At 43.8% G+C, this 19,834-nt stretch overlaps 1 protein-coding gene across 3 annotated transcripts in view; it reads left to right on the top strand.

Annotated features, from left to right (window-relative positions):
- LOC124544836 (fatty acyl-CoA reductase wat-like) overlaps nt 1-19,834 on the top strand; it is a 240,045-nt gene that overhangs the window by 184,404 nt on the left and 35,807 nt on the right. For all 3 annotated transcript variants that reach the window (XM_047123539.1, XM_047123537.1, XM_047123538.1), the window contains one exon: nt 14,927-15,119. In XM_047123539.1, coding sequence (XP_046979495.1) covers nt 14,927-15,119 — 193 coding nt within the window. The remainder of the gene's footprint in view (nt 1-14,926; nt 15,120-19,834) is intronic.

Below are 19,834 nucleotides of genomic sequence, written 5' to 3'. Positions count from 1 at the left end.
ACAAGTGTTTTCTAAGCCACTCGCTGGCCATCTTCCGTTAATCCAGTCAACTTTTTCAGTATAAATTTATTTTTCATTTTATTGTTCATCCTATTGTTCTTTTTATTAGCTATTTTATTGTTCATTTTAATGCTCAATTTTTGTTGCTAATTTTAATTTTCCTTCAATTTCTCGTCTTATTGTTCACTTTATTATTCCTGTTTATTCTCTCATTTTACAGATTACGTTCACTGATTTACGTGCCAAGTGTATCATACTGGTGAACCCGGCAGTGCTTTTCAGTTCCTGAATAAATAAGGGATGTGGATGTAGTTCCTATGTCCATCTCCTCCGCCTCCTGTCTTCGTCCATCTCCACACCCGCCCCCCCCATCTCTCTTCACCTCCTTCTCCACTCTCTCTTCCCTCTCTGTCTATGTCTATTTCCTCCTTCCCTCTCCGTTCGTGTCCTTTTTCCCTTCCTCTCTGACCCTGAGCCTTGTTTATCCCATTCAGACCCTCTGGCTACAATGGAGTACACTAATCTTTGCTGTGTATTAGCTGCAACAATTTTTTTCCTCATTATAAACCTCGTGTATACAGCTGTCAATGTTCCGTCCTCTCACCAAACGCAGTTGCTGCGTTTTGCGGAAAAGGAGCGATTTATTCGACTTCCTGTATTTTCTTCAAAAAAATCGAGTTTTTTAAATTGCATTTTTGGATCCATAAAAGTGTTTAGAATCCACCCATGAAACGATTTTTCCGAACACGGAACGGAAATGTTTGTTATTCGCCGCTGAACAAAAAAATGCACCGCCTGGAATCGGCCTTTTTCACGCACCAGTTTTTTTCTTTCGGAGAACGGGTTATTGTACCGGTGCTTGGGAGGAAACACACAAAATTCAAATGAAAGTTTGAACGCCCAAGTTTAGCCCCCAAGCATTTGCATTCTGGTGCGAAGACTGTGGAGATTGCGAATTTCCTGGCAGTGAACAGCTCCAACGAATGGTATTCAGCAACTCTGAAGACTATGAGAACGATGGACATCACCCTGGGAGTCTATTTGACGCAGTTCGCGAAGCATTCGGACGACCACCGGATTCAAACGGCCGAAAACCGTTTGTCACGGGCCGTAAGAGCGGCTCTGGAGCAGCGCAGGATGGCCCAGATCGAGCAGAACGCCCTCTGCGAGGCAGAGGAAGGACTAGTTTATGGACCCGGAATAGCAGATTGAACGGTAGTTGTATAATATTGCATTTATATGTAGTCAAAACTACAAACGCGTTTTTCCTGAAATGGCTTTTTTTTATCGCGCGGTATGGTAACTTCAAATGTACTGAACCGATTGGCAATATTATTTGTTTCCGAGGAAGCTAACTAAATTGTCTAGGGGTGTAACAGTTATTCCGATCCATCAACTATAAATATTTTTACTTGGCCGTCGAAGACGAAAAATCGATGTAAAAATCCTATTAGCCGGCCGCGGTGGTCTCGCGGTTCTATGCGCTTCAGTCTGGAACCGCGCGACCGCTACGGTCGCAGGTTCGAATCCTGCCTCGGGCATGGATGTGTGTGATGTCCTTAGGTTAGTTAGGTTTAAGTAGATCTAAGTTCTAGGGGACTGATGACCACAGATGTTAAGTCCCATAGTGCTCAGAGCCATTTGAACCAAAAATCCTATTTTTTTTTAAATGGCTGTCATTTTGTTTCCTATGGTCCAAATAACTTAAGCGAGGTACAACTCTTAAAGAACTTTATATACTTCGCTAACGTCAACTCAATTTTGATTTTAGACAAGCCGGCTGAACTGTGACATACCGCGCGTGGAGGTCTACATCGAATTTTTGCTTCGTTCCACGGCACTTCCGCCTTTGTTTTTCGACATTTCTGGTCAAAAAAAATTCCAGTTTGTAGAGGAAATATCAATAAATATTTTGACCAAATTTGACATTGATATCTATAACACATCCCGAGAACAAATTCTCAAAGAACATGCTTTTTTCGGACCAAAGAAAGTAAACCTCCCCATAAGGCATGACTATTGGTTTTCAGGCCAAGGAAGGGAGCGCTTCCGAAGCATCTTACTTTTTAAAGGTTCACATGCCACACTGGTTAAGGTACACGGTGCATTGCAAAATGACGCTACACAGAACAAAAACGCGTAGGCAACTGTGGCACACCAAGGGCCATAGGTAACAGGGCCGAACGACGGCTGCGGAGCTGTATAAGGGCGAATAGACGGGCAAATGCTGAGCAACTGACCACTCGGGTGAACCACGAGACTACCAACAGTATCTCCTCAACAACCGTTCAGAAAACGTTGCTGTGCGTGGGCCTCCGCCTCATACACCTGGTTCATGCACCCACCTAGACTGCTGCTCGTCGGCGACAAAGGCTGGAATTTGCATGCCAGTACCACAACTACACGTCCATTGAGCAGCGACAGGTGGCATTTTCAGATGAATAACGTTTTACACTCCATCGGACATATGGCCATTGGTGTGTTCGGCCCTGCAACAACCGTAGGAAGGGCTCAGGCGGAAGAGGGAGTGTTGCGGTGTGCAAAACGTAATTGTGGCAATCCCTGGTTGATCTCCTCATTCTATAAGGCACAATGGAGCAACAGAAGTATGCATCTATCGTTGCGGACCACATCCACCCCTACATGTAGGTAGTTTTTTCTTCGGCATGATAGCATCTATCAGCAGGACAATGCAACATGTCACACAGCCCTCAGTCCACGGACGTCGTTCGAAGAGCATCAGAACGAGTTTAGCGCATTCTCCTGGCCAACAAACTTCCCGGATTTAAACCCAGTTGAGAATCTGTGTGATCACTTCTATCGGACGGTTCGCACCGTGGAACATCATCTGAGAAACGTAACGCAGCTGCCCATGGAAGTGGAGTTGGCATGGCTCCACGTCCCTGTCAAACTCAATCTCTTCCTGTAGGTCTGCACTGCAAAAGGTGCTTGTTGAGGCTTTAGGCTGGTGGTCACATTAATGTTGTGGGCCGTGAAGTAATACAGACATGATGAAGTGTTTGTGCAAAACGATAAATAAATAAATATATCATTTCTTTACGATTCTCCTAATGAATTTCAACCTGTCATCAGTTTCTCCTGCTATCTTTTTGAGGTGACCGTTCAACTTTAAGTAGCTCCAGCTACTCTTCGACGTTTTACGGTAGCTGCTACTCCTAGTGACTTGTCGCCAATAGTGTATCGAACAGCAGTGGATCTGTTTGCATATCTTTGAGTAATGCTTCAGCTGAGTTTACGGATGCACCTTCAACGATCATCACTGGTTAACCGCGCCTGTAGTCTGATCACTATCCATGGACACACAAACATTTAACGAAAAATACGTCGTGCAACAGATAATTAACAACGGAGGGGGTGGCCCCAGACAACATGAGAGATGTGTGCTGTAACTCACACAAGATAACAAACCCGGTGTTCATCTAACTATGAAATGAAATAGTGATCGTGGTCTACGTTTACCCCTATTTATCAACATTCTCTGTTGGCATACATGAATAACAAACTATTTTTGTCACTTCTTGTAGTGGCCATTTTCGCAGAAGCTGTATATAAACAGCTAACTTTGAAACAACTGCAACTATTATTGTATCGGTTTGATCTAAAGCAGTGACAGTTGACGTGGACAACTATAGAGCTAATACAAGAATACCTCAGCAGAGATTGGATAAGTAAGATTTACGGCTAGCTAACTCCGTGATTATCACACAGTGATTGCCTATGCCCACCAAAAGAAAGAAAGAATTACACATGCAATTAACATTTCGAATTGATTCGTGATGATGTTGCAGACGCATGCGAAAGTACTGTTTCCTGAAATGTGCCTACCCTAATAGCAGAGCGATATAAGGGCGTCCATTCTTGCAGCCTGCTCGCCGACGCTGAGTTCTCTCACCACATTCACTCAGATTTCTGATGCGTGAAGCGAAGTCTGAAGTCTCTCAATCAAGTGCTCACGTTTCAGACCCGAAGTGAAATCTTTCCTCTATTGAGAATGGATACCCCCCAAGTGTTGTGTACTCCCTCTCGTGGGCAATTCAGAAGTGGAAGTGTGTCCTTTACCAAGAACTGACGTCAAGTGACGTCTCTGTTCTCTATTCTGCAATTCCTCACAATTATAGAGTGCCACTGTCATTGTATTTGCAAAGCACCAGTCAATTACATATTCGTTAGAAAGTGAACACTCCATGCTAAAGTTTTATAACATTAACAAAACACTACACACCCAGTCCAGGAGCTCTTAAACAATTCTGAGTTTCTCTCCCAGCCTCCAGCATACTTGACGTTTCAGCCAAAACAATTTGCTCCGTGTATACAGTTCCCAAAAACTGTCATGTTGGCTTCTTCCACTCTACAGTTTGTATAGGTCAGCCGATAAGGAAGCCTCTCACTACTTTTTAGGCCAAGGATCATCCAGTAAAAGTGTCGACGGATAGGTGGCCGAAGGGGAAAAGAATTTCTATTCACAAAGCAGGCCAGCCACATCTCATGGCATGGGAAGATGTTATCTATCTCTGACTGCTCCTTGCAGAGCGTTCCGGGAAAGCACTGCCTCAGCTCAACGCAAAGTTTCTTTGCTGAGCCCAGACGCACTTGCTCGTAAAATTCGCGGCTTCCTACCCCGTGTAGGCGTTTGTCATACAACGTTAAGTATTTCTGTAAGTACAGAATTGTATCCACGTCACGCAGAGCGCAAAGCATCGTGTGAAACTGGCAGGAAGGTTCCTGTTAGTCATCAGCCTTGACAGAAGTGAGGCCCGGAACCCGATACGTGCTCCCTCACGGTGGCCGTCGCTTGCAAGGTCTTCTGAAAAGGCAATCGTCAGCCGCTAGGGGTCCTTCCAGCACACAGCCAGAGGCATGGCCTCTGCAGCTTGGCAAATCATGCACTCAACTGAACTGCAGAAAAATGCATGCAAGATCTCTACCAAGAAAAAGTAATTAATATGGAGTTAGATGCCTTTGTCTGGCAATCACTGCCATTATTCATTGCACTTTTATTAACGATTATCACTATTTTGTGAAGTGAACTAAATTCAGCCAGCACTGTTTATCAGTCAAATTATGGTTAGCAAATAGGACACACCAGTCCAGCAACAGAAAGTCACGAATCAGTTATGCTTATTTAGTTCAGGATCAACTGCAGTTGGTGCACCAATAATCGATCGTATGTTGGTCTTCTAGCATTCTGCAATTGTCTTCTGTAGTTACAACCTTTCTATAAACACAGATTGTCCATAAATAGCCCCATGGAATCTCCAGCATTGTTAATAAAAGTAAATAATTTTCTTCCACGAAGTGGGTTTCAACAGAATGCAGGAAAGTTGTATTTATGGCTTCTCGGCATTTGATTAAGACACTACTACCGTATCTTAATCGTCCGAAAGTTTATAAACCTGTGCGGCAAAAAATCCGCTATCCTATTAGTTCCAGCACCTGCACAGGTGTCTTCTCTCATAACCTATAACTAATGGTCCCATCTGGTTTACCATTTTTTTTTATCAATCTACTGACTAGCTTGATGCGGCCCGACGCAGATTCCTCTCCTCTGTCAGCCTTCTCATCTGAAAGCAGCAATCCCAACCTTCCTCGACAAGTTTTTGCTGGATGTATTCCAATTTCTGTCTTCCTCAGCATATTTCTTCCTATACGAGCGTGGTCGAAAAGTTTCTAGTCCAAGATAGTTACCGTAATGTCTCGCACAAACACCGCCACCTACTTTTATGGTGACCCTTTCTGGCTGATGATGAAGTCTCTTACTCCTTGACAGAGCGTAAGAGACAATGCGGGAGACCCGCACCGCTATACTAGGCAAGGTCCTAGCGGAAATGGTTTGCCATTCACTTCCTCCGACCGTAATGGGGATGAATGATGATAATGAAGACGACAGAGCAACACCAAGTCATCTCGAAGCAGGTGAAAATCCCTGACCCCGCCGGGAATCGAACCCGGAACACCGTGCTTGGGAAGCGAGAACGCTACTGTGAGACCACGAGCTGTGCACCTTGCTGGGTATGCAAGTCAAATTTCGCTACTCCAGCTTCCTTAGTTTTGCCGCTAGCGATATGTCTGCGTAAGCAGAAGAAACTAACGATCAAAGTCCGAAAACAAATTATTGGACTGTTCAATTAACAAAAACAAATTCTCCAAGTATAACACCAACACAAAATAGTGATCCGTCTTCGAATCACAACTACATACAAGAATAATGTAGAAAACAACAGAAATAATTTCCTACTAGTCGCCGCCAGAGACTTCTCCGATTTTTTTTTTGTCATCAGTCTACTGACTGCTTTGATGCGGCCCGCCACGAATTCCTTTCCTGTGCTAACCTCTTCATCTCAGAGTAGCACTTGTAACCTACGTCCTCATTTATTTGCATGACGTATTCCAATCTCTGTCTTCCTCTACAGTTTTTGCCCTCTACAGCTCCCTCTAGTACCATGGAAGTCATTCCCTCATCTCTTAGCAGATGTCCTATCGTCCTGTCCCTTCTCCTTATCATTGTTTTCCACATATTCCTTTCCTCTCCGATTCTGCGTAGAACCTCCTCATTCGTTACCTTATCAGTCCACCTAATTTTCAACATTCGCCTATAGCACCACATCTCAAATGCTTCGATTATCTTCTGTTCCGGTTTTCCCACAGTCCATGTTTCACTACCATACAATGCTGTACTCCAGACGTACATCCTCAGAAATTTCTGCCTCAAATTAAGGCCGGTATTTGATATTAGTAGACTTCTCTCGGCCAGAAATGCCTTTTTTGCCATAGCGAGTCTGCTTTTGATGTCCTCCTTGCTCCGTCCGTCATTGGTTATTTTACTGCCTAGCAGTAGCAGAATTCCTTAACTTCATTGACTTCGTGACCATCAATCCTGATGTTAAGTTTCTCGCTGTTCTCATTTCTACTACTTCTCATTACCTTCGTCTTTCTCCGACTTACTCTCAAACCATACTGTGAACTCATTAGACTGTTCATTCCGTTCAGCAGATCATTTAATTCTTCTTCACTTTCACTCAGGATAGCAATGTCATCAGCGAATCATATCATTGATATCCTTTCACCTTGTATTTTAATTCCACTCCTGAACCTTTCTTTTATTTCCATCATTGCTTCCTCGATGTACAGATTGAAGAGTAGGGGCGAAAGGCTACAGCCTTGTCTTACACCCTTCTTAATACGGGCACTTAGTTCTTGATCGTCCACTCTTATTCCCTCTTGGTTGTTGTGCATATTGTATATGACCCGTCTCTCCCTATAGCTCACCCCTACTTTTTTCAGAATCTCGAACAGCTGGCACCATTTTATATTGTCGAACGCTTTTTCCAGGTCGACAAATCCTATGAAAGTGTCTTGATTTTTCTTTAGCCTTGCTTCCATTATTAGCCGTAACGTCAGAATTGCCTCTCTCGTCCCTTTACTTTTCCTAAAGCCAAACTGATCGTCACCTAGCGCATTCTCAATTTTCTTTTCCATTCTTCTGTATATTATTCTTGTAAGCAGCTTCGATGCATGAGCTGTTAAGCTGATTGTGCGATAATTCTCGCACTTTTCAGCTCTTGCCGTCTTCGGAATTGTGTGGATGATGCTTTTCCGAAAGTCAGATGGCATATCGCCAGACTCATATATTCTACCCACCAACGTGAATAGTCGTATTGTTGCCACTTCCCCCAATGATTTTAGAAATTCTGATGGAATGTTATCTATCCCTTCTGCCTTATTTGATCTTAAGTCCTCCAAAGCTCTTTTAAATTCCGATTCTAATACTGGATCCCCTATCTCTTCTAAATCGACTCCTGTTTCTTCTTCTATCACATCAGACAAATCTTCACCCTCATAGAGATTTTCGATGTATTCTTTCCACCTATCTGCTCTGTCCTCTTCATTTAACAGTGGAATTCCCATTGCACTCTTAATGTTAGCATCGTTGCTTTTAATATCACCAAAGGTTGTTTTGACTTTCCTGTATGGTGAGTCTGTCCTTCCGACAATCATATCTTTTTCGATGTCTTCACATTTTTCCTGCAGCCATTTCGTCTTAGCTTCCCTGCAGTTCCTATTTATTTCATTCCTCAGCGACTTGTACTTCTGTATTCCTGATTTTCCCGGAATATGTTTGTACTTCCTCCTTTCATCAATCAACTGAAGTATTTCTTCTGTTACCCAAGGTTTCTTCGCAGCTACATTCTTTGTACCTATGTTTTCCTTCCCAACTTCTGTGATCGCCCTTTTTAGAGATGTCCATTCCTCTTCAACTGTACTGCCTACTGCGCTATTCCTTATTGCTGTATCTATAGCGTTAGAGAACTTCAAACGCATCTCGTCATTCCTTAGTACTTCCGTACCCCACTTCTTTGCGTATTTATTCTTCCTGACTAATGTCTTGAACTTCAGCCTACTGTTCATCACTACTATATTGTGATCTGAGTCTATATCTGCTCCTGGGTACGCCTTACAATCCAGTATCTGATTTCGGAATCTCTGTCTGACCATGATGTAATCTAATTGAAAACTTCCCGTATCTCCCGATCTTTTCCAAGTATACCTCCTCCTCTTGTGATTCTTGAACAGGGTATTCGCTATTACTAGCTGAAACTTGTTACAGAACTCAATTAGTCTTTCTCCTCTTTCATTCCTAGTCCCAAGCCCATATTCTCCTGTAACTTTTTCTTCTACTCCTTCCCCTACAACTGCATTCCAGTCGCCCATGACTATTAGATTTTCGTCCCCCTTTACATACGGCGTTACCCTTTCAATATCCTCATACACTTTCTCTATCTGTTCATCTTCAGCTTGCGACGTCGGCATGTATACCTGAACAATCGTTTTCGGTGTTGGTCTGCTGTCGATTCTGATTAGAGCAACCCGGTCACTGAACTGTTCACAGTAACACACCCTCTGCCCTACCTTCCTATTCATAACGAATCCTACACCTGTTTTACCATTTTCTGCTGCTGTTGATATTACCCGATACTCATCTGACCATAAATCCTTGTCTTCCTTCCACTTCACTTCACTGACCCCTACTATATCTAGATTGAGCCTTTGCATTTTCCTTTTCAGATTTTCTAGTTTCCCTACCACGTTCAAGCTTCTGACATTCCACGCCCCGACTCTTAGAACGTTATCCTTTCGTAGATTATTCAATCTTTTTCTCATGGTAACCTCCCCCTTGGCAGTCCCCTCCCAGAGATCCGAATGGGGGACTATTCCCGAATCTTTTGCCAATGGAGAGATCATCATGACACTTCTTCTATTACAGGCTACATGTCCTGTGGATACACGTTACGTGTCTTTAATGCAGTGGTTTCCATTGCCTTCTGCATCCTCATGTCGTTGATCATTGCTGATTCTTCCGCCTTTAGGGGCAATTTCCCACCCCTAGGACAAGAGAGTGCCCTGAACCTCTAACCGCTCCTCCGTCCTCTTTGACAAGGCCGTTGGCAGAATGAGGCTGACTTCTGATGCCGGAAGTCTTCGGCCGCCAATGCTGATTATGAATCAAAGACGCTACCCCTAGACCACTGTAATTTTTCCTCCTATCTACGTAATTCTGTAGCTCTCAATTCGTTCGAGCAATCAATCATTCATGATAGGAAACACAGTCATAGCTCAGTCACTCAAAATGACTGAAATTTTACTTGTTAGAATGAAATCAGGCGATGATTCTTCTTCTCTGCAGGCTCGTGCTTTGCGGCAGTCTGCTAATCTGTACAAATAAAATGCCTCGTAATTTTGGGAGCGTTGTATAATCAGTCGGGAAACCTCAAATCAAGCGGATATTTGGCTTTGATGAAGTTTAACCTTCCGAAGAAGTAATGGAGCTCTTGGATTATTAAATGCAGGTTCGTATCCAGTCTTTCGGAAGTTCCCTTCTGATTAACAAGTACGCAATATCGATAAATATCATTAATTCTCAGATTTCCAATACACACCTTTTATTTGAAGGAGCAATCTATATATATTTCCTTTTAATCGTACAGTTCGTATCAGTTATCTTCTGTGATAAATCTCAATAATCAGATTACAGTTCTTCCAAACCAAGCTCAGGCTAATCGGCACGAAGACAATCTCGGAAGCTCCCTTTCTTTTTTTTCTAACAACCACCAGAGAGAGTACTACAAAGAATACGTATGCGCTCATGGCATAGCTATTGTGTGAACTACTTTTCGCACGGATTCTGCGAGTATGAAGGTAGAAAATTAGTAAACGTCATGCAAGGGTAGAATTGTATCAGAATAATTCATCAAATATAAAGAGATATTACAATGATTATGAATCAAAGACGCTACCCCTAGACCACGACTACCTTCTCCGATATACCAAGCCTAATCCAGAGGTCAGCGAGAAGATCCAAGTCGGGCTGCCGGGGCGGCAGCTATCCACGTCTGCCTGCGGTCGATGAACTGCCGATGTGCGACCGAGCGCCGGCCTTTATAGCGCTTCGGCGGATGGGTACCTCGGAACTATTTTCCATTAAGTGTTTTGACGTGTGAAAATAGTTCCGGTATCTGCAGCGACCTCTTCCTTATGTTTATGTAGGCCGGCAGTGGCCCTTGGTGGCCGCTAGTGTTTTTGCAGTGTTGTTGTTGTTGTTGTTGTTACTGTTGTGGCCGTTCATCAATATTGCCTGTCGTTTGTGTAGTGCTTCGGTTTGCCTGCGAGCGGGCAACTCGCGGCTGCAGACTGTCAGTTTGGTTGCTGATACTGTAGGCGCCGTGATGTCTGGTGGAGAAGGCCACAGCAGCTAGGATGCGTTGTATACCATAGTGTAAGCAAAATGTCGAATATTTAGAAAATCGTGAACGGTGCTATGATTGAATGTCATCATTTTAGGGGAATGACTTACAAGGAAATTGCAGAGGACATGCGGAGTGCGCTTAAGGACAGTGCTCCGTCTTATGCAACAGTGAAAAACTGGGTGTCCGACTTCAAACGTGATAGAACGAGTGTGGAAGGTGCACCAAGGAGTCGAAGGGCTGTCACCGCTGCCACTGATGAAACAGTGACTCCAATTTACGGTACGATTTTGCAGGATCGTCGAACAACGTTGCAGCACGTTGAAACAACATTTGGAATCTCCCATGGACGTGCTCATGACATTGTTGTGGATATTTTGTGAATGCGGAAAGTTTCATCTCGGTGGGTCGCGAAAGACTTGAACGTAGAACAGAGACAGGAGCGTGTGTATGTTGTGAAGAAATCGTCCGACAATTTGAAGCGGATAAAGACGTCTTTATTGCAAGGCATGTGACAATGGACAAAATGTGGGTTCACCACTTTGATTCTGAGACAAAACAATAATCAAAACAATGGAAACATCCTTCGTCTTCTACTCCAAAAAATTCCGGGTGAACAAATCAGCCAGTAAGGTGATGGCATCGGTCTTCTGGGACGCAGAAGCGGTAATTATGGTGGATTGCTTGCAAATGGGCGTAACTACCAATGCATTATACTATTGCATCCTCCTGCGCTGTTTGAGACAAGAGATGAAGAAAAAAATGGCGGAAAATGGGCGCAAAGGAATTCTTTTGCATCAGGAGAACGCACCGGTGGACAAAGTCCTCGCGACACTGGAAACTAGGCGTGACTGCGGGTTCGAAGCGTTACATCATCCGCCGTATTTTCCAGATTTGGTTCCATCAGACTTTTCTCTTTTCCCAAACCTAAAAACAGACCTCAAAGGACGACAATTTGACAATTATGACGCAGTGATTGACGCTGAGAACGCATGGTTGAACTCGAAATAAAAGACCTTAATTTGAGTGATTTGCACAAGTTACCTGAGCGTGACCGCAAATGTATTTGTTCAAAAAATGGTTCAAATGGCTCTGAGCACTATGGGACTTAACAGCTGTGGTCATCAGTCCCCTAGAACTTAGAACTACTTAAACCTAACTAACCTAAGGACATCACACACATCCATGCCCGAGGCAGGATTCAAACCTGCGACCGTAGCAGTCGAACGGGTCCGGACTGCGCGCCTAGAACCGCGAGACCACCGCGGCCGGCAATGTATTTGTGGACTCGGGTGTTATACTGAAAAATAAATTGGTATTATGACATTTCTGTCTTTCTATATTTCAAATGTTTTTTATTCCAGTCTCTGATCACAGTATCAATTCTTCTGAAGATGATGAGTTTCAGTCCGTAATGACCATTTTCAGATCTTCTCTACACCATGTCCTAAAGTGATAAGGCCATAATGGCACCGTCAAAGCATATAAATATAGTCAGCACAACATCGTCACATAGATCTAAAATAAGGTGTAGAGTAGGCCACATCATCCACACAGTCGTTATTGCTACTGGCTACTGAAGTACAGTAGCTACCAGAATCTGTTTGCCTACTTCCTACGAATTTCTATATTTGTTGGCTAGAAACTGTTCGACCAACTAGTACATCTACCTCTAGTACGATGGAAGTTATTCCCTGATCTCTTAACAGATGTCCTATAATTGTGTCCCTTCTTCTTGTCAGTGTCTTCCACATGTTCCTTTCCTAGCCGACTGCATGGAGAACATCCTCATTCCTGATCTTATCAGTCCATCTTCTGTAGCACCACATTTCAAATGCCTCTTTTTTGTTCCAATTTTCCCACAGTCCATGTCTCACTACCGTACAATACTGTGCTCCAAACGTATATTCTCAGAAATATCTTCCTCGAGTTGAGACCTATATTCGATACTAGCAGAATTCTCTTGGCTGGGAATGCCCTTTTTGGTAGTGCTAGTCTGCTTTTTATGTCATACTCGCTCCGTCTGTTGTGCATTTCATCTTTCTTCGCTTTACTCTCAATCCACATTCTGTACACATTAGACAAGTCCTGCAATCCTTCTTCACTTTCGCTCATTCTAAACGACTTGAATTCCCAGTCCATTTTTCGTTTGCAGTAACAATAAACAAGATTAGAGGTCAGAGAGTGGGGGGGGGGGGGGAGATATAGGGGACAGAGAGGGAGGGAGGAAATGGCGTAGAGATGGAGAGAAGGAGATGGACAGAGAGAGTGAGAGGAGGAGAGGGAGTGAGAAAGGGAGAGGAAGTGGCGGATACTGAGAGAGGGTAGGAGATGATGGAGGGGTAAGACGAGATGGTGCACTGAGGGGGGGGGGAGAAGGAGGAGGAGGAGATGGGCAGAGAGGTGGTGAAGAAGGACTTTAGGACGTATATCGATCTCCCATACATACCGGGTGATCAAAAAGTCAGTATAAATTTGAAAACTGAATAAATCACGGAATAATGTAGATAGAGAGGTACAAATTGACACACATGCTTGGAATGACATGGGGTTTTATTAGAACCAAAAAAATACAAAAGTTCAAAAAATGTCCGACATGGAGCTTCATCTGATCAGAATAGCAATAATTAGCATAACAAAGTGAGACAAAGCAAAGATGATGTTCTTTACAGGAAATGCTCAATATGTCCACCATCATTCTTCAGCAATAGCTGTAGTCGATGAATAATGTTGTGAACAGCATTGCAAAGCATGTCCCGAGTTATGGTGAGGCATTGGCGTCGGATGTTGTCTTTCAGCGTCCCTAGAGATGTCGGTCGATCACGATACACTTGCGACTTCAGGTAACCCCAAAGCCAATAATCGCACGGACTAAGGTCTGGGGACCTGGGAGGCTAAGCATGACGAAAGTTGCGGCTGAGCACACGATCATCACCAAACGACGCGCGCAAGAGATCTTTCAGGCGTCTAGCAACATGGGGTGGAGCACCATCCTGAATAAACATCGTGCGTTTCAGCAGGTGTTTATGATCCAGGATGGGGATGATGCGATTCTGTAACATATCGGCGTACCTCTCACTCGTCACGGTAGCAGTTACAAAACCAGAATCACGCGTTTCCTCGAAGAAAAAAGGCCCGATAACGGTAGATATGGTAAATTCAACCCATACCGTGACTTTCTCGTCGTTCAATGGAGTTTCCACGACAGTTCTAGGATTTTCGGTAGCCCAAATTCTGCAGCTGTGGGCGTTGACAGACCCTCGGAGCGTGAAATGAGCTGCGTCGGCCCACAACACTATACTCAACCAATCGTCATCTTCCGCCATCTTTTGAAACGCCCACACCGCAAGGCCCTCCGCTTCACTAAATCGCCAGGTAACAGTTCACGATGCCGATGGATTTTGTACGGATAGCATTGGAGGGTACGCCTCGGTGCCAACCAAACAGTAGTGTATGGAATGCCGGTGCGACGTGCGACTGCACGAGCGCTGACTTCCCCGTGCGTAGACGAAACCGCTAGAGTCTCCATTTCTTCCTGAACTGTCTCAGCAGCATTACGCCTTGTGCTCGGTCGGCCACTACGGGGTCTGTCGTCTAAACAACCCGTGGCTTCGAACTTCGAAATCATTGTCGCCACAGCTGCATTTGTCAACAGACCTTTACCCGTTCGAATCCCCTTCCTATGGCGAAAGGATCGTAACGCTGAACAAGCACATACCCCATTCTGATAACACAGCTTCACTAAAACCGCCTTTTGAGGTAACGTCAGCATGCTGCGACTGCTGGCGCATCTGATTCTCTCTCTCATTACATCTCCTTTTATACACAATTGTCATGCTCCATCTGTCGGACATTTTGTGAACTTTTTTTGTTGTAATAAAACCCCATGTCATTTCAAGCATGTGTGTCAATTTGTGCCTCTCTGGCTACGTTATTCCGTGGTTTATAAAGTTTTCAAATTTATACTGACTTTTTGATCACCGGGTATTTAGTAATTGGGAAGCTTAGCTGAGTTCTCTAGTTAACAACATGTGAGGTGATACTGAAGTCACCTTACAACACGAACCCAGGGCCGGTCTTGGGCCCGCTAAGGTGGAGTTAATAAGTTGATGACGAAGCACGTTTGAAGGGCAGTAAGGTGTAGCGCAGGTGCGGGGATGTTGCAGTGTCCTCGACGCACACGGAGCCGTACCCGGGCTGGATCGACAACCTGTACGGCCCCACCGGGGTGTCGGTGGGCGCTGCGACGGGCCTGCTGCGGGTGATGCAGTGCGACTCGCGCGCCATGGCCAACATCGTGCCCTGCGACATGAGCGTCAACCTGGCCATCGCCGCCGCCTGGGACCTCGCAGCCAACCGGTAGGCCAAACCGCGCCGCCTGCCCTGCGCTTTGCCTTAAAGCCTTTAACCTACGAGTTCATCGAACCACCTTAAGCATTACGCTGAGCGAATGGCAACGAATACGAGCGAAGGAGTGGGAGAGAGGCACTGATGTCTGTAGTGCTGTGGGAACGGGTTCGAGTCCTTACACGATATGCGATTTTAATCTGGCGAGGAAGAATATAACAATTCCAATCCCAAAGAAAGTAGGTGTTGACAGATGTGAAAACTACCGAACTATCAGTTTAATAAGTCACAGCTGCAAAAAACCAACGCGACTTCTTTACAGACGAATGGAAAATCTGGTAGAAGTCGACCTCGGGCAAGATCAGTTTGAATTCCGTAGAAATGTTGGAACGAGTGAGGCAATACTGACCTTACGACTTATCTCAGAAGAAAGATTAAGGAAAGGCAAACCTACGTTTCTAGCATTTGTAGACTTAAAGAAAGCTTTTGACAATGTTGACTGGAATACTCTCTTTCAAATTATGAAGCTGGCAGGGGTAAAATATAGGGAGCGAAAGGCTATTTACAATTTGTATAGAAACCAAATGGCAGTTATAAGAGTTCAGGGGCATGAAAGGGAAGCAGTGGTTGGGAAGGGAGTGAGACAACGTTGTAGCCTCTCCCCGATGTTATTCAATCTGTATATTGAGCAAGCAGTAAAGGAAACGAAAGAAAAGTTGGGAGTAGGTATTAAAATCCATGGAGAAGAAATAAAAACTTTGAGGTTTGCCGATGACATTGTAATTCTGTCAGAGACAGCAAAGGACTTGGAAGAGCAGTTGAACAGAATGGACAGTGTCTTCAAAGGAGGGTATAAGATGAACATCAACAAAAGCAAAACGAGGATAATGGAATGTAGTCGAATTAAGTCGGGTGATGCTGCGGGAATTAGATTACGAAATGAGACACTTAAAGTAGTACAGGAGTTTTGCTATTTCGGGAGCAAAATAACTGATGATAGTCGAAGTAGAGAGGACATAAAATGTAGACTGGCAATGGCAAGGAAAGCGTTTCTGAAGAAGAGAAATTTGTTATCATCGAGTATTGATTTAAGTGTCAGGAAGTCGTTTCTGAAAGTATTTGTATGGAGTGTAGCCATGTATTGAAGTGAAACATGGACGATAAATAGTTTAGACAAGAAGAGAATATAAGTTTTTGAAATGTGGTGCTACAGAAGAATGCTGAAGATTAGATGGGTACATCACATAACTAATGAGGAGGTACTGAACAGAATTGGGGAGGAGTTTGTTGCACAAATTGACTAGAAGAAGGGATCGGTTGGTAGGACGTGTTCTGAGGATTCAAGGGATCAGCAATTTAGTACTGGAGGGCAGCGTGGAGGGTAAAAATCGTAGGGGGAGACCAAGAAATGAATACACTAAGCATATTTAGAAGCATGTAGGCTGCAGTAGGTACTAGCAGATGAAGAGGCTTGCATAGGATAGAGTAGCATGGAGAGCTGCATCAAACCAGTCTCAGGACTGAAGATCACAACAACAACAACAATCGAATTTCCATTTGCTAGCGTGCGCTGCCATTCGCGTATACCTGAGGTTAAGCGTCAAAACTGTAAGGAACGGAAGAAATTACGAGAAAACTAGGATCTAAGCGTGCCAGTTCTACGAACGTTGCGTTATTGCGTTTTGCCTTTACGCTTTTTAGTGTTAAACTCATCGTACATTGTTTTCACTCGTTACAACGATAGTATAGCAGATCGCTATAGTAGACCACCACCAGGACAGTGGTAGAACTCAATTTTGAGGAACTTCGCGTGCCTCCTCGTCAGTAGTGGATACAACAGCGGAAAATAATAGAAGCTATCTAAATAATTAAACACCCTAATAGTATGAACGGGGAGATGATTACAAGTACTCACGCACGTTCTCCTGGACGATGACACATAGCACAAAGAATTTCGGAGTTTTGATTGATACTATGTCGATGTACAGCTGTTAGTTCCGATCTGACTGTCTGACATCCGGAGGTTTCGGTATAAGTTCTGAACCGCTGCACCCAAACTGCTGGCTGAGGTGTGTTCATCATATGGCTATATGTGGAAGCAGAACCAAGCATATTTGTTCCGCACCTCAACATCTCTCATAAAACCACGCACTTCGCACTAGAAATAGATAGTAATGAAGCGATTCTTTTTCTGGATATATAAGTGTAGGAAGGAAAACATAGGTACAAAGAAAGTAGCTGCGAAGAAATCATGGGTAACAGAAGAAATACTTCAGTTGATTGATGAAAGGAGGAAGTACAAACATGTTCCGGGAAAATCAGGAATACAGAAATACAAGTCGCTGAGGAATGAAATAAATAGGAAGTGCAGGGAAGCTAAGACGAAATGGCTGCAGGAAAAATGCGAAGACATCGAAAAAGATATGATTGTCGGAAGGACAGACTCAGCATACAGGAAAGTCAAAACAAACTTTGGTGACATTAAAAGCAACGGTGGTAACATTAAGAGTGCAACGGGAATTCCACTGTTAAATGCAGAGGAGAGAGCTGATAGGTGGGGAAAGAATACATTGAAAGCCTCTTTGAGGGTGAGGATTTGTCTGATGTGATAGAAGAAGAAACAGGAGTCGATTTAGAAGAGATAGGGGATCCAGTATTATAATCGTAATTTAAAAGAGCTTTGGAGGACTTACGGTCAAATAAGGCAGAAGGGATAGATAACATTCCATCAGAATTTCTAAAATCATTGGGGGAAGTGCCAACAAAACGACTATTCACGTTGGTGTGTAGAGTATATGAGTCTGGCGATATACCACCTGACTTTCGAAAAAGCATCATCCACACAATTCCGAAGACGGCAAGAGCTGACAAGTGCGAGAATTATCGCACAATCAGCTTAACAGCTCATGCATCGAAGCTGCTTACAAGAATAATATACAGAAGAATGGAAAAGAAAATTGAGAATGCGCTAGGTGACGATCAGTTTGGCTTTAGGAAAAGTAAAGGGACGAGAGAGGCAATTCTGACGTTACGGCTAATAATGGAAGCACGGCTAAAGAAAAATCAAGACACTTTCATAGGATTTGTCGACCTGGAAAAAGCGTTCGACAATATGAAATGGTGCAAGCTCTTCGAGATTCTGAAAAAAGTAGGGGTAAGCTATAGGGAGAGACGGGTCATATACAATATGTACAACAACCAAGAGGGAATAATAAGAGTGGACGATCAAGAACGAAGTGCTCGTATTAAGAAGGGTGTAAGACAAGGCTGTAGCCTTTCGCCCCTACTCTTCAATCTGTACATCGAGGAAGCAATGATGGAAATAAAAGAAAATTTCAGGAGTGGAGTTAAAATACAAGGTGAAAGGATATCAATGATACGATTCGCTGATGACATTGCTATCCTGAGTGAAAGTGAAGAAGAATTAAATGATCTGCTGAACGGAATGAACAGTCTAATGAGTACACAGTATGGTTTGAGAGTAAATCGGAGAATGACGAAGGTAATGAGAAGTAGTAGAAATGAGAACAGTGAGAAACTTAACATCAGGATTGATGGTCACGAAGTCAATGAAGTTAAGGTATTCTGCTACTGCTAGGCAGTAAAATAACCAATGACGGACGGAGCAAGGAGGGCATCAAAAGCAGACTCGCTATGGCAAAAAAGGCATTTCTGGCCAAGAGAAGTCTACTAATATCAAATACCGGCCTTAATTTGAGAAAGAAATTTCTGAGGATGTACGTCTGGAGTACAGCATTGTATGGTAGTGAAACATGGACTGTGGGAAAACCGGAACAGAAGAGAATCGAAGCATTTGAGATGTGGTGCTATAGACGAATGTTGAAAATTAGGTGGACTGATAAGGTAAGGATGAGGAGGTTCTACGCAGAATCGTAGAGGAAAGGAATATGTGGAATACACTGATAAGGAGAAGGGACAGGATGATAGGACATCTGCTAAGACATGAGGGAATGACTTCCATGGTACTAGAGGGAGCTGTAGAGGGCAAAAACTGTAGAGGAAGACACAGATTGGAATACGTCAAGCAAATAATTGAGGACGTAGGTTGCAAGTGCTACTCTGAGATGAAGAGGTTAGCACAGGAAAGGAATTCGTGGCGGGCCGCATTAAACCAGTCAGTAGACTGATGACAAAAAAAAAGGAACAAATTGGACATAAAGTGTACAGAATACTGATGCACACCAACAGATATCTGCATGCAGTATCACACTACCATCCAGCACAAAATAACACTGTGGTTCATATGTTGACAGCCCGATTTCACCGGATTAGCAACACTGACAACGTCCAACATAAAATGAACGATATCGGAACAACATGCCTTACGAATGGGTGTAGCAACAAGAACATACAGCGAGCTATGAGGTACAGTCAAGATAAAACAGACAAATGAACAGTCAGTGACTGTGTAGGCAAGGTGCTCCGTCACGGAGGAATTAAACCAATATTCCAGAGTGGCCTCAAGATCCGAGATTTCTTGAAGCCCACAACAGATTCAGTAGATGCTCTCCACACGACAGGCATCTACGAACAGAGATGCGAATGCAATTATGTCTATGGTGGTGAAACCAAGAGACCGCTTATCCCTGGGGTGTGAGAACATGAACGCTGCATACTACTGGGTAATACAACAAATCAACTAGGGCTCAACACCACCAGGACTGTGGCCGAACTCTTAATATTCAAGAACCTCGCCTAAGCTATCG

Source organism: Schistocerca americana, chromosome 8 (assembly GCF_021461395.2).
Source record: "Schistocerca americana isolate TAMUIC-IGC-003095 chromosome 8, iqSchAmer2.1, whole genome shotgun sequence".
Taxonomy (NCBI): Eukaryota; Metazoa; Arthropoda; class Insecta; order Orthoptera; family Acrididae; genus Schistocerca; species Schistocerca americana.
Note: the sequence above shows the minus strand (reverse complement) of the source record. Positions and strands in the feature narration are given on the sequence as shown.